The 16,278-nt window shown below is 42.6% G+C and overlaps 1 protein-coding gene across 1 annotated transcript; it reads right to left on the reverse strand.

Annotated features, from left to right (window-relative positions):
- Positions 1-43: 43 nt before the first annotated feature.
- slc47a3 (solute carrier family 47 member 3) lies at positions 44-9,576 on the reverse strand (the record flags this gene model as incomplete). The annotated part of the gene is made up of 17 exons (XM_083636704.1): positions 44-252; positions 531-576; positions 663-757; positions 3,625-3,757; positions 3,883-3,952; positions 4,407-4,482; positions 4,698-4,806; positions 4,931-4,998; positions 5,092-5,205; positions 5,882-5,979; positions 7,344-7,441; positions 8,232-8,276; positions 8,405-8,447; positions 8,544-8,692; positions 8,838-8,906; positions 9,084-9,185; positions 9,427-9,576. The coding sequence occupies 17 exons, from the start codon at positions 9,574-9,576 to the stop codon at positions 44-46; spliced, it is 1,674 nt and encodes a 557-aa protein (XP_083492830.1).
- Positions 9,577-16,278: the final 6,702 nt, after the last annotated feature.

Below are 16,278 nucleotides of genomic sequence, written 5' to 3' on the forward strand. Positions count from 1 at the left end.
CCACTGACAACAATAGACTTGTTGTCCGCATCCACATCTCTTCTCATGTAATCAAGTTAGTGATTAATGTGTTAGTGATGATTCCAGCAGCCAGGATGAAAAGCATGCCAGCCAAGGCCAGGCCCCTCCGCAGCACCAGCGCCCTGTGGGAGATAAACTCCCCCGTTTCCACCACTGGTGCCTCCTCAGTGTCAGCCAGGACCTCCACATCTGTGTCGCTCTCATAAAGCCCTGCATCATCTGGCTGGGCCCCTGAACAACAGCAACAACAAAGATATAATATATGAAGAAATTAGTTGTCTACTTTACTACTACTCTCAATTATGGAAAATATGAGCTTTTGGAGACTTTAAAAGGTGCCGTGTGTGTGTGTATGTGTGTGTGTGTGTGTGTGTGTGTGTGTGTGTGTGTGTGTGTGTGTGTGTGTGTGTGTGTGTGTGTGTGTGTGTGTGTGTGTGTGTGTGTGTTAAAATGCTGCACGTACTGTACTACCTTTGCATGAGGAATATGCTTTATTTGTAGTCTCTTACTTGTGTCTGTAGAACTCCCAGGATGCACTCCAGCTCTGATCTGAGCCTGGAAGAAAAAAAAATCACATGAACCTTTTCTAAAGGAGTAGCCTAAAGGCATCTAGAGAGGAAGCTTTACCTCTGAATACTAACCTCTATGGTGGCTTTCTTCCAGTTCATTCTGACCAGGTAGATGATTAGGAAGGAGCATTGCAGGAACACACAGACAAATAATCCTGTCCACAGACCTGAAGAAAAAAGCAGTGTAGTATGTGTCTTTCAAAATGTAATGTCAAAGTAGAGAAGAGAAATGATTCAGGTCATTTGATGTCTTGCAGCAATAGAGCCTTTTCACAAACATGGCCAACCCTTATTCATACAGATGTGTATACATACAACAGAAATATATGTCAATGACAACACCGTCCTGCCAGTGGTTCCTGACCTTGGGGTCTTGGCCGCCTAGAATTCAAATGGGGTTGCCTGGTTTCAACTTTCTCTAACGCTCACAACTTTCTCTATAGACGGTTTTCACCTGTGTTGCCTGTGGGCCCTCTCGCCATTCCGAAGTGTCGGCATTCCGATCATTGACTTCTATGCTTTCGGAGAGGCGGCCCTTTTTATCTCCAAAAAAGGTTTCGCCATTGCGAAAGATATTAGGTCCGCCATTCCGACATAGCATCTTGAGTTATTTAGCCTACAGGGGTGGGAGAGGTTAGGTTTAGGGTTAGGTTCTGGGGGAGGTTAGGTTTAGGTGTGGGGGGTGGGAGAGGTTAGGTTTAGGGTTAGGGTCTGCAGGAGGTTAGGTTTAGGCATGGGGGGTGGGGAGAGGTTAGGTTTAGACGTGGGGCCTGGGAGAGGTCAGCTCCAGCCGGTCCCCCGGGTTAGGGTTAGGGTTAGGGTTCTTTCGCAATGGCGAGACGACAATTTTGTCGGAATGCCGGTATTTCGGAGTGCCGACATTTCGGAATGCCGGGGTGTCCCCGTGTTGCACAATAGCTACAACCCCTCAGCACCTCCGTTTTTGTTATACTCGAATTATAAACCGGAAACCGTAGTACGTTATAAATATAGTCACGTTATAAACAACTAACCAACGCTGGGGGTCCGTATGGAAACAGTGTTACTCGAAATGGTTAAAAGTTAAATCTATTTGGTCATTCAGTGGCATTTTACTGCCATGTAAAGTAAGGTGACCAGATTTCTCAAATGAAAATCGGGGACATTTTCAGTCCGGCAATCAAATATATTATTAAAATATCTGCTGTTATTACCTATGAAATAAGAAAGGGGGATGATTCCAGTTTCATTTATTTTGCCCCCCCCCCCACACACACACACTTCACTGTGCCCCTTTACAAAATGTCACTGTGTTCTCCAGCAGCATTAGGCCTGGCCGTCCTACAGCGCCAAATGTTTTATGAATAGCCTCAGATCTCAAAAAGTATTTTCGGTGTCGCCTAAGTGCTTCTTCATTGTTCAAGATTTACTGAAAGAGCTGCAGCAGAACATGTAAACACTTGTTGGATGCCTGGATCAATGGGCTACATAGACGTGATGCTGTGATATGCTTTTAACCTGCCCGTAAGCCTCCTGCAACCTTCCTGCTTGAGTGGTTGACCAGGCACGTCTGTAAAGGTAGGTACTCATAGAATCCATTCTCATTCCGATATCTTGAGGTGAGAGCGGTCAGGGGTCCCCTTTGAAATTGACCATGGTGGTTTTTCAAAATGCATTATTTAGCCCCCTTCCTTCCCGCCAAGGTAGCATGGCATTGTTGGTCCCAATGGATGCTGTAGGTCTTACAGTTTCATACCCTATAAGTATCTTCACTCTAGATTTGAGAATGAGCCCGCTAGAGCTCGAGTAATATCGGCCGCAGACGCCAGTAGAAAATCGGGGACAGCTCCAGCCGGGGACAGGTCACCAAAAAAGGGGACTGTCCCCGATTTGGTCACCTTAAGTAAAGTAACTAACGTTAGCCGCTAACATTAGCCACAGTAGCCGACTACCCATAATGCATTACGTTATCCCAGCAAAAATAAATAGCCGTTATTTTGCTAAACTGAGCACACAAGTAATCTAAATGGTTACTTTGACCGTGTAAATTTTTTTCTAAACTTATAAAAGTGACATATTAACCCTTAACGGCTGTAGAGCAGAATGGCTCTGTGTGAAACCCTCATAGACGGTTTTCTCCTCCACCGTATGTCTTTTTGAAAGCGGAGTACAGCGCAGTACAGCGGTGACCAGTGGGACGACCAAACAGGATGGTCCCCAGGTCGGGCACGCAAATTGTCTGGACGAGTGGAGATGACAGGCCGCCGTGGCACATGCGCACACACCGGCCAAAAAGGTATTGTACCAAAACGTATTATAAATTCCTGTTTGAGCAAGTGAAGACAGTGTGCGGGTGTCCCTTCCTCTTAATTTGAATGTCTGGGTGTAACGGCAATGTGTGGTAATTGCAGCAACCCATGTTAAGGGCTTGCGCAGGGGTGGATTTGAACTGCCGACCTTCGGCTTAAAGGCGGACACGCTAACCACTGCACCAAGAGAGCTAGCTCCCTTGGCGGAGTGAGTTTAACCAACTTACTCCCTACCACTCGGGTCTCACGAGGACTCAACATTCATTCGGTTACATGGGGTGCCTAGATTTTTGTGATGTCAGAGGGTCACAAGCCAAAAAAGGTTGGCAATCCCTGTATTATACACTATGCTGAAAGACAAAATGGGTGATCACAGACCGAGTCAGAGGTCAAAGAAAGTTTGCTCTTAACATCGCTGCCAATGGTGAGAACTGATCTATACTCTGCTATCAGGCATTGTAAAATGGGTCTATCTGAGAATGAGAATAATTTTTATTGCCATAGGTAATCAGATTACATATAGAATTTTGACTTAGTGTAGCCCTATGCAGCATAGCATAGTAGGCCTACATCAGTTGTAGTAAAGACAATACGAGATAAAATAAATTAATAAATAAAAAAGTGCAGTCCAATAATACACACAAATTAGATGGTCCTATGATGTTGATGCAGTGCTGATTTGACCAATCAAGACAACAATGTGGCACAAAACAGAAAAATTAAAACACTTCCACAATAGATCTTACCCTTGATTCCTAATTTGGCTGGAAACATCAGAGACACTCCAATAGGAAAACCAACACCATAATATCCCACAATGTTGCAGACGGCCCCTATCTTCTGTTTTCCTGCCCCTCTTATAACGCCCCCAGAGGCAGCCTATAATCAGACAAACAGAATTGAAATGTGCTTTAAACTAAATTGAATTGAATTGAATTGAATTACAAATGTGGTAATCTACAGGTATGTTGTTGGGATGCAATGGCAGAGCTACATGTACTTACTGCTAAAGCATCTAGGAAGAGGAATGGAGCGTAGAAACCCATAACATCAGCAACTATTTCTCTGATTTGTCTGTTGGGAGGGAGGAAAAATTCAGCTCAACCAAAGAGTGTAAAAATGTAATATAAGACAAGAAGAATATTAGATTTTTGTGTAATCTAATTCAGTCATCTGACAGTATCCTCAACAGGTGAATTGTCTATTTTACAGGGGGAATAATATGGCATAGAACCCAATTGGAATTACAGATGGCGTGCATATAGGCTACATCTGCACTGTAACTCAAGTTAATATGTCAAGGAATATGTAAGCAAAGTTCACTGTTTTATGAGTATACAGTGACTCAACACATTGGTGAATGGTCATTAAAGTTATCTTTATTATCTTTTATAGACATGGCACTGACTCTGTACTAAACAGACCAGAAAATGACTGCATTTTTCACATCAGTGGCAGGGGGGATTGCAGTATACCAACATAGTAGAGTGCTGCTCTCAAAAAAGTACACATCTCGTATGGTACTCACTCATCCTCTGTGAAGATGTAAGAGATATGATCCTTCAGGCTCCCAATGAGAATCGCCAAGCATACAGAGACTGATCCTGTGCACAAGAGGTAATGGAGAAGCAAACTTATTCACTAGTCATATTACACATAATTAAAAATGTGCTAAACTGAAGGTACTTCTTTGTATACTTCTATTATTTTAACAGCAGCTCAGGGCTTTCCCTTTATTTAAAGTTGCATGACTTTCACACAGAGCTTTCCAATTCAACTACCGGTACAGCCTTCTGCTGTTATTGATGCCTGTACCAACCTGCACAGAAGATTGCCAGTTTAGCAGACAGCTTGGCCTGTTCTGTGTCTCCGGCTCCCAAGGCGGTACCAACTCGTATACTGCCTGCCACACTGAAACCTAGAGGGAACTAATAACACGAGAACCCTACATTAACCTAAGAAGTACACTGCATACTGTACATAAACAGATGGTTCATTTCATATAATAGAAATGCATTCCAGAAATATACTGTTCCACATAAAAGAATTCACCATGTATGCCACATTTGCCAATTCAAATACAATTGACTGAGCTCCAAGTTGCACCTCACTTATTAGACCTGTTGATAAAAACAGCTCAATATTATATATCAGAAGACCATTAATTCATACAAACACATCCTGTAAAAAAACACCTGACTCAGGTGACTCACCTGCAAGAAAACCTCCAATCTCATATGACCACCACTCAACACACAGCATGACCATGCCGGGAATGGCCAAGCGGACGAAAGCGCCCCATTCTTGCAGGCACTCTTTAGACCAGCCTATAGGATCAATCAATCAATCAATCAATCAATCAATCAATCAATCAATCAATCATTGCACAAATTTATCTTTACGTTTCTGCTCTTTATCTAATGCTGGTCTCACCACAGCTGCGTTCAGACTGATGGGAAACGCATTAGAAAGCTAGATAATAGTGAGGAAAAAAATGAAATAAAAAAATAAGCCGGAAAGGACTGTGTCTATATGTCTATAAGGAAGACTGGGGAATGTAAGGAGAATATTATCAGAGACTCAGACAGATATTCAGGTGCAAGGCCATGAGTTGATTTGAGAACTAATGGTTTAAAAGTTAAAAGTTTAACTACAGAGACAGATGTAGAGAAAATGGATGTTTAGTGAGCTCACTTGCTTTTCTAGATGTACACAGAACTTGATGTTGTTTCAATGCCAGTTCGGGTGGGAAAGAAGGCGGAATGTCACAGTAGTCCACTCCCCAGTTCCCACTCTACTCAATTATAATTCAAGACTGTATACTGTAGTTTAAACACGCTGTGAGGCTGAACCGTAATGTCGTTTTCTGCCCTCGAGATTTCAAATATGATTTTATAGTCTAATAATCAGTGCTACACTGGAGTCGTCATACCGAGGGAAATCATTGGAACCTCTGAGTGTATGCAGAATGGTCACGCTCTGTTGAAAATGGGTCCTACTCACCTCCCCAGGTGGCCTTATGAAGACCTTTCCACATGATATAAGAATAGAGAATTGCAGCCATGGAGAACTGGGAGAGAGTGTTGGCAACAGCAGAGCCTCTGTAAAGAGTATTGATTTCTGTTTTGCGCACTAATAAAACTGGGGTCAATTTGTGCACTCCAGCCCCTTCTCACTCTGGCCGCGTAATATATCAGCGCTCTGTCATGCAACTTGTGCGCCGAATGGAACACGCCAGGTACCCCTGTGTGCAAATTGTTTAACGGGAAACAAGCCGTCACACCTCGGGATTATGGAACAAACACATGGTCAGGGTGAAGCAGAGGTCAAGTGACGGTGTGGGGTTAGACGCTGGGTCTCCGGGGGGAGGCTTAGCCTTTGTTCACACCAGGCGCTTAACATAAGCAGAACTGATGCTGAAGCTGAGCTCACACTTAACTCGTCACACAAGAAGCACTGTCGTTTCCTCAGCGCCTCGCTCGGCACACCTTGACCCCACCCACAACTTCCATTGACTTCATGCCTGGCAGCTTCACGCTTCACGTTTCACGCTTGGAAAATAGAACTGAATCCTGAACGATCGCTTGGGTGCGGCTTGAACGTGGCTTGAGCAAGGCACGCGCGTGGCTGGTGTGAACGGCTTCGCCTGTTATCAAGGACGCCGAAATGAAACTTGTGGGTTCAGCATAGGTTGAGCATAGGTTGAGCGTTGCTTCGGCGTATGGTGTGAATGCCCTGTTAGGGTTAGCCCTCGTTCACACAGGACGCCGAACGTATGCAGAACTGAAGCTTGAAGCAGACACAAGCTCAACGTATGCCTAACTGTTCACACAAGACGCATTCTCTTTTCCTCTCAGCGCCTACTCTCGCGCCGAACCCGCCCACAACTCCTATTGACTTCATGCCTCATGGCTTCACGGCTTCAGCATCACGCTTGGAAATTCGGCGTCAAGCTTGAGTGATGGCTTCGGCATGGCGTGAGTGTGGCTTCGGCAAGGCGTCAGCGTGGCACGCACACGGGTGGTGTGAACGGCTTTGCCTGTTAACAAGGACGCCGAAATTAAACTTGTGTGTTCAGCGTAGGTACAGCTTCGGTTGAGCGTTGCTTCGGTGTCCTGTGCGAACGGGGGCTTAGGGTCTCCCCCCCTTTCAGGAGTCTTCATGTGGGGATCTTTAGACCGGGGGATCGGAGACCCTAACCTTAAGCCTTCCCCTGGAGACCTAACAACCCTAACCCTATCCCATATAACCATAAGAGACGCCTCCCCAATGCCTAAACCTAACCTGTGCCTCCCAAGGCATAACTTGACCTTTGCCTCACCCCAACAGGTGCACAGTGCTTGTTTAACCCGTGGGCGTATTTGCGCACAAGGATACCCGGCACGTGCCATTCGGCGCCAAAGGTGCATGCCAGAGTGGTGATATATTACACAGTGGGAATGAGAATGTGATGTTGCATACTCACGCTACTCCCAGATTCAGTGCAAATATAAAGATGTAGTTGATGAGAGCGTTAAGGACATTCACCACAGCTCCTGTGACAACCTGAGGCCATATGATGCCCTAAAAGGATACCACATATTATTCTTATGAACTAGAACAATCCAATCATCATCTTTATGTGCAGATAGATAAGATAGATAGATAGATAGATAGATAGATAGATAGATAGATTGATTGATTGATATGTCATCATGCAACACATGGTCCCCAGCCCCTATTGCTCACAAGAGGTGGAGGAGTTGAGTTCCACCAAACAAAACAAATATCCAAATAAAAGTCTCCCATATAGTGAGATACTGAGTGAAGTTTAGAAAAAGAACCTAAGGTTACTGTTGTAACCCCCGGTTCTTTAATAAAAGAGAGGTATCTCACATCACTGCCCTGCTTGCATATTGTAAGGTATATGGAAGGCAATCATTTGAGAATAACAGGCGCAGGGCTTTGTCGGCCCTCATAAATGGGGGTGGGGAGTGGGGGTGGCCTGTGCATCACAAAGATGGTTGGTCTGTCAGTTGACAGACATGATGGTCACCGCTGAAGTCACTTCCCATAGTGAGATACCTAACTTGTTTATCACAGAACCAGAGTTACGACAGTAACCTTACCTTTGCATTGTCTCAAAAGCAGTCAACGTAAACAGTTCAACATAATATAACATACAATGAAACTTTTTTTATTGATCTTGGGAAACATCTAGTTAACGTACAGCTGATCTTTTTTTGGCTATAAGACCATAGTTAATGGCATAAGAAGGCATAAGAATTGTGAAATGTGAAAGCTGAATTTTGGTTAAAAAACAAACAAACAACAAAAAACAAACAAACAAACAAACATTTTTTAGACTACTTACCTGGTTTTGTAGATATCTTGTTTCCAGTGAATAAATGAATGCAGCCTGTAAAAACTACATTAGTCAGTCTTGACCTGGGAGCATTCAGACAGGTGTCAATCAAAAATAATCCATCTCTAGAATAGTGTTAATTGTGATACCGTCAGCCTGGTTTCCGTTATTGACATACTTACAGGGAGTGCTGGCATAAAGATCTTCACATACATCTGAGCCAACCTAAAGAGAGATTCTCTGTCAGAATCAACATAAATAACACTCTTTCTACAAAATGGGCTAAAGCAGCGGTAGGGCAGGAAAACAGAAATGGCTGACCTGGCCACCTCTGGACTCTGTTTGACAGCTAGCAGGATGGACTCTGTGTTGATGAGGAGGGCCCAGCAGGGGAAACATGCCAGCATCAGAATGAGGATCGCCCTCTGCATAATAACCCCAACTCTCAGGAGGTTACAGCTCCCAAATGTCTATAACCAGAGAGGTGTTTTTTTTTTAACATGAGGTTTGTTTTCTGAAAACTGATCTGTGCAGACAGTTTTCCCTCTCAAGTATTGATTACATAAATACAGTATATGAGATGCCATTTCAGATGAGGGCTAATAATGCTCCTACCTGAGATATTAAAGTATCACATGCTGATGCTAAACCAGTTCCAATAGATATACCTGTAACATTAATAACCTGGAATAAAGCAAACATGGAATGGGTTATTTTCTACTGTTGGTTTTACTCTAGCCTAGTAAATCCATATTGACCACGTGAACTCACATTCTGTTTCAAATATGGTTTTACCAGCCTAGCTTTACTCCACTATAACTATTGTTAGGGTCAGTGTTATTGAGTAAGAACAATACTTACTGCTATGGCCAGAGTCACTCCTGCTAACTCTGTCCTCCCCAGATGGCCACAGAAAATAGTGCTGACTAAACTAATTGCAAATGACATGAACTGGGCCATGAACTGATGAGAAAAGGGAGCGGGGGGATGAATGAAAATCAGCTTGAGACATCAATGTTGTGCAGTGGTTATTATTTCTGCCACATCAGTGAGCTTGTACACTAAATGGTAACCTGGGAATTGTAGTCCACATTCATGGCAATTTATATTGATAACGAAAAACTCATTTGAGCTCATTTTGGTCTCAGCTGTTGAATGGATGACAGCAACACAGTAGTTCAACACAAGTTTCTAGGCTACTTACCACGGGCCCGGCCAGTTTCACCAACTCTGTTATTTCTGTCTTGAAGCCAATGGGGATGTACATGCGAATACGCCTTATTACCCAGTAATCATAAATACTCCATGAAGAAGAAGGTGAGCCTTCATTCCTACTATTTTCCCTGTTTTCCATGATTTAGTATTGACTAGCCTATCTACTGTACAGTTCTCTTCTGGACCTGTCTGGACAGACGGACTCCCTCAGCATGTGTGGTGAACTGTGCACTGTAAATGTGTGCTCAGCAGAGTGAGGTCACTTGAGCGTCACAGAGTTACTTCCTTGTTAGTGATGCGAAGTTCAGCTCTTTTAAGAGACTTGATGCTTTCTGAGTCACTCAGTGGAAATATTTGTTCAGCTGATTATTTTGTTTTCAGTTGGCCATTATGCAGGTGAAAGAGGGAAGATGTTCAGTGAACCACAAACGAGAGTCGAAAAAGAGTTTTGTCTCCACATAATTCTTGTTCCCTCCATGCAAGGGCATAGGTTTAATTTGGAATGTGGTGGGCACATTTGGCAGGGGGTCCGGGGGCATGCCCCCCGGAAGAACATTTTGTAAATTTTAAAGTACAATTCATCAATCTGGTGCACTTTGAGAGCAAAATGAAGAGCCTAGATCTATGAAGAACTACACACATCACATTAATATCCTCTTTATTATGATGTGGCTTTACAATGATCAAAAAAATATTGTCTCCTTATACAGTATATTCTGCATATGAACCGACATATATCTTTGGAGGACTCTCTCGCTCTCGCTCTCTCTCTCTCTCTCTCTCTCTCTCTCTCCCTCCATTTATTTAATGACCAAGCACAGGAGCACAGCAGGGAAATCAATGTACAACCCTATTTATACTGTCCTGTATATATTCAGAATATCAGAACCACACATGCGCCTATCCCAACAGCAGAACAGCGTAACAGTCCGGCACAGCAGCTAAATCAGAGGTGCCCAAATTATTTGGTATGAAGGGCCAAAAATGTATCTGGATGGAGGGCCATGGGCCAAAGATAAATGTTACGTGAAATTACATTAGATTAAAATGTATTATAATTTATAGACAATTTACATTCTAAATCTAAAATAAATTCTCAAAATGATAAAAACGTTATCAGAACTTTTATTAAAAACTTGAACAGAAAACAAGCTTATACATTTTCAAAGGGAAGCACACCTTGTGTAGCTGTAACCCTACCCATGATAGAACCCATTCTCATTCAGATATCTTGAGGTGAGGTCAAGGGACCCCTTTGAAAGTGGCCATTTAGTCTAACTTTGGAGCGTGGTAGGTTGACATGGTTGGGGCCAATCAATTCCTTCCTTCCTTCCTCGGGCCCACCCAAAAAGAGGTGGGGACAATTTTAGCTCCTCAGAAAAGTGGGTGGGACATGTCCCACCCGTCCCACCCTAAACCTACGCCCATGCATCCATGCTACACTCAGGAGAGTTGTGAACAATGTAATGTCTACCCCATTATGAAAATGAACAGTGTCTTTCAATCATTGAGAACCCGTATAGTCAATAAATGAGAACCTTGCATCACTTCTTCGTGACTGATAGCACATAGAGGTCACGTGGAGGCTGGGTTTACCCAGGCTAGTAGCCTACAGAGTCGTACCGCAGCCGGTGGACCCAGGTGACCTACGCCCCTGGAAGAGTGAGTTCTGACTTCCAGTTCCTTACCTAATTCACCAAGACCAAGTCGTTCACTGATCTACTATCAATACGTCAGTGCGTCCCATATACTGTATAAAAATGTGCTGTATGACTCATCTATGACTCAACTGGTAGCAATAAGGCAAATGTCAAGCTTTAGTCACAGATCACAGATTTTAGCCACTTTGGGCAAGTTACTGAAAATTAGTAATTAGTTACAGTAATTTGCTCAAAAAGTAATTGAATTACTTTTAATTAGTTACTAATGAAGATTGTAGCTTGGATTTCATGTATTTATGTAGGCTATACATTTGTTTTGCTAATTTGTTGTGGACTTTCTACATTCACATCACATTAGTTTGAAAGATTCAGACATGAATATTCATACAAACTCGCTGCACACTTTCACTGTTGCCACTGCTGGCTCAAATCAAAATGTGTCACTTACTGTTAGATCAGTCACATAATAGTCCACTAATTCATGAGAGATGTGGTCATACTTTATTTCCCTACAGTTTTAGTGTCAAAATTATGGTGACGACTGCCTTTTTTTTTTTTTTTTTTTTCCCCCGATTTTTTATCCCATTTTATCCCCCATTAGTGCTCACTTGATTTCTCAATCCTGGTTGCTACTCCATCCTCTGCCGATCTGGGGAGAGCCGAGACTGGCTCCATGCTTCGAGACATGGGCAGTCAGCCAGCCGCTTCTTTTCACCTGCCAGAGGAAGCTTCACCGCTAGGACATAGCACGTGGGAGGTTCACGCTATTCCAGTTCCCCTCCCTCTGAACAGGCGCCCTTAACGACCAGAGGAGGAACCACATTAGCAACCAGGATATTGCATGTTTTTGTGAAGGGGGTTCCTATATGAAGGAAACCCCCGGGAGGCACGGGGAGAACATGCAAACTCCACACAGAAAGGCCCTTTTGACGACCCCACCCGGGCGGTGGGCACTCGAGGACATGCGGACGGGCACGCATTCCTTCAGCGTTCACATCGTCCCAGGTGGGAATCGAACCCACGACCTTCGAGCTGTGAGGCGATAGTGCTTACCACTGCACCACCGTACCTCCCGACGACTGCCTTTTGAATAAACATTTTCCTGCCTTGATTTCACTCTGGAGAGAATCAAGCTTTGATAATTTTGAATGGACAGCATACCGTATTTGCATAAAGGAGTGCCTTTGTCTTTTGAAGCTGGTATTTAATATTTCAATGGAGTGATGCTGTCACAGCTCTCTGGTTCAGTGATGTACAAAGGCTCTATAAAATGAATAGTTTGTTGGTCAATGTGTAAGAGAAAACTGAACCTCAGGGCGTTAAATTAGTCCAATGACACGTATAAAGGACATAGCCAGTAATTTGCTATAGGCTCCCAAAGTTGTTACTGCAGATTCTGTTTTATTCCACACAATGCTGTTTTCCACATGTTGTTTCTTCCAAGCAGGTAGATGTTATGTTGAAGAGATTTCTCTTAATGCTACATTGTACCAGTAGATGGAGCCATTTCCTTACATGTGACATGTGACTCTTTTAAAAAATAAAAAGTGCCAAAGTGCAAAATTGTACCTTGATATCAATATGGTGTATCATAAATTCAACCACTCAAACATAAACACATTACCAGAGAGATTATCTGTAAATCCTGGACCCTCCCCCCACCCCCATAGTTTCATAGTTTGGCTTTTCAAAGCAAACTATTTCACCTCAAAAATAGCTGCCCAAATAAATGAATCCCATGAATAAATGAGAAATACCAAGTATATGCTTCCACACAGGAGGAGTGATACCTGTGATAATTAACATCCCATTGTGCATAGGGTTATGTATAAATTGCTGAATATAGTTGTGAATTATTTTGGCTGCCACAGCACAAAGATGAGATCTTGATTTTTAGAGGGAGCAGACTGTTGGAGTAGCCTACATTTGGCAAGCACCTCAGTGAGAAAGACTGTTTAATGTGGAACAGTGATTAAGATGACCCTGGCATTGACGTCTGAGAGACAGACATCATCAACTAGGCCTGGGGGCATGTGTATGGAAGTGCATAACTGCTTGACCTTGATGTCTGTGCCTTGGCTCGAGATGCAGCGGAAAAAAACAGACAAGCAACTGTGAATCAGCTGACTGTGAAACGATAATCTAAGGCGGGACCAGGCAGTTTCTTCAAAAACACTCTTTCATCGAGAAAACAGTCTTCAGAGGGGGATACAATGGTTGGGTTGCAGTGCTTAAACCCCTTATTACACCTAAAAATGCTCCTTTGCGAGTGATGCGGTGCAAAGAACACATGCAGTGGTCTACTCAGCTGTGGAATAAAAAGACATATGGTCAGATGAGTCATCCTTCAGCCTGTTCTTACAGACAGCACGTGTGGTGCAGGCAAAAGAGGTCCACATTGCATGTTTCAAGGTGAAGAAAAAACAAAAGTGTTTCATCATGTTCATCTTGTGGTGTCACTCCTGATGGGAGCGAAGTGTTCCAGATTGGTAATGTCCCCTTCTGCAGGACATGGCTGGTCACCAAATGGCATGATAAACATGAAAATGATATTAATCATAATATACCATCAAGTCTCCACTTATGGGAGATTGCGGACTGGCACTCCACCGACATCATGATCAGAGTTTCTTGAGGAAGAATAGTGTTGCATCCTACAGTAGAGTTCCAGATACTTGTAGACTCTATTCTAATCTCATGGTGCACTGGAGCTGCTCTGGTGGCTTGCGATGACCCAATGACATGTTAAAACACAATTATAACACTTTATTTCCAATTGAACTTTTATTGTCAATTCAATTTCAAAAGTCATAAAAGATGTGTTTAGTAAAGTTATAAAGGAATATGCTCAGTTAAAACCATGTTCTCCCAAAGCCTGAAACCAAAAGACTAAAGTTCAACCTGTAATTCATCATCTGATCCAGCCCCTTAATCCCAGAAAATCATCCTTTGTGTCGTCATCTTTATTACTATAATAATAACAATAACAATACTACTACTACTACTACTACTACTACTACTACTAGTACTACTACTAATAATAATAATACTAAATGTAATAATAACAATATATGACTTTTATAGCGCTTTTCTAAATACTCAAAGACGCTTTTACATGAAACAAATAAACATACATATAACATAAATGTACATAGATACAGAAAAAAATATATATAGAGGTTACAAGAGGATGGTGGAGGTGTGAGTTCCAGTTCTAGGGAGGCAGTGGGAGTCACATATTGTAGGCTTTCTGGAAGAGTTGCATTTTGACTTGGTTTTTAAAAGAAGGGAGTGAGTCAGAGTTTCAGATGTTTGGAGGGAGGGGATTCCAGAGAGTTGGGGCCTCTTTACCGTCTTTCCCACGTCACTAGGACTGCGAGTAACTCTGCATTTTAGATTTTTATGAAATCACAAGTTCAGGTATTTGTCAAGTATTAGTTCATTTTCACAAATATTTCTTGGCTTGTCCAGGAACATCGCAATAACATACATACAGAAGAATAACATACAGAAACATTAATCTGTGTACTGGTACTGGTACTATGACTACTATCATACTATGTATGACTATCTATCTATCTATCTATCTATCTATCTATCTATCTATCTATCTATCTATCTATCTATCTATCTATCTATCTATCTATCTCTATCTATTTATCGATCTATCGATCGATCTATCTATCTATCATCGTATGATGCAATTTTATAATGTGAGTTGGAAGAGAAAATATTTTTGGTGACTTGTACTTATGACTACTGTATTCATCCCAGCAAGGAAATTACCGGTACTGATGTAAGGATTGGTCTAAAAGGATGCAAAGAATGGCCCTCTGTCTTTTAGCTGTTGGCCAAACACAGGTCAGCAACTTAATTGGAGACTCTAATGGCGACCTGAAACCATGTCTTCACCAAATCCTTTGAGTGCCAGAAAGGATTGATTGTATCAAACAGGGTATATATTGTCCTCATGAGTAACGGATACACAGGAGGTGGATGCCCTATGGTGACTTAAAAAGGATTCTCATCCACAAAACATTCTCTGTATTTGAACCGGATTCAACAGGTGGACTGGACACAAAATGTGCTTTTCATTTCAACCCAGACCCTCGTGATGCTGATCCTCCATGTGCCTCTAAGAAGATTTCCTACAATCCCAAATGATAGGGATATTTGTCTGGAAGTCATTTACTTGCTCATTCTGCAGAGAGAAGGCCTAGTTTATAATGAGCAGAATCTAAATGTTTTTCTGAGTTCACCAGACGTCTTGTGTGCCAGTCAGTCTCATGAAGCAGCAAAAAGAATAGCTTGCAGGTTCCATTTCCTGCTGAACTCTTAAATGTATATATAGCCAATAATGGAGGCTATGATACATGAGGACGTGTTTCAATTGGATAATGAGTGGGTGGCTAAGAGGCAGCAATGGGAGAGAAAGACACAATAATTAGAAGCGTTTTCCCTTAGTGGGACGTTAGATCATAGTGATCTGAACTGCTCTACACCCAACCGCTTGTTAACCACTCTTGAACCATCTAGCATTTTAATTGTCCAACAGAACTGAGGTCATTCAGAGCTTTGATTTGATCGTTTCCTTCCGTGATCTACTTTCTCTCGGCTACCTTTGCCAGAGTCTAACATCTTCCTCTTCTTTCACACAGCCCCACCAACTTTGAGAAAATGCTGAATGGTTTGGAAATACCTAGCACGTCTGTGAATCTTACATCTCGTCTGTGAGACACAATTCTCACCATGGTGGTAGATTCTCAGCGGGTCCAGATGAATGGATAGCAAAGGTGTAGGTTGTAATAAAGTGCTCTGCAGTCTCTAAATGGAGAGTTGTGAAATATCTTCTTTGTTGATATTGTTATTGCTGATATTGTTTTTGGTGTGAGACAACACAAGATGGTACAAGTCTGCCCTGAACCTTGGTTCATGCAATCCCTCCACAAAAGGACAATGACACAGAGCCTGGGATTACATGGCTTTCCACACTGTGTTTACAGGATTATATTGGCCTATGCACCAGACAAGAGGTCACTGAGCAAGATGCCAAACAAAATGATTGCACTTTCAAATAGAGAGAAGAGTCACATGAAGTAGTCTGGTGATGAAGGTGTGATCAGATGGTGTTGGACTAGAGCAGTGGTTCCCAAATGGTGTGCCATACATTATTATTGCAA

This window comes from Poromitra crassiceps (genome assembly GCF_964638095.1).
Source record: "Poromitra crassiceps genome assembly, chromosome: 5".
NCBI classification, from domain to species: Eukaryota; Metazoa; Chordata; class Actinopteri; order Beryciformes; family Melamphaidae; genus Poromitra; species Poromitra crassiceps.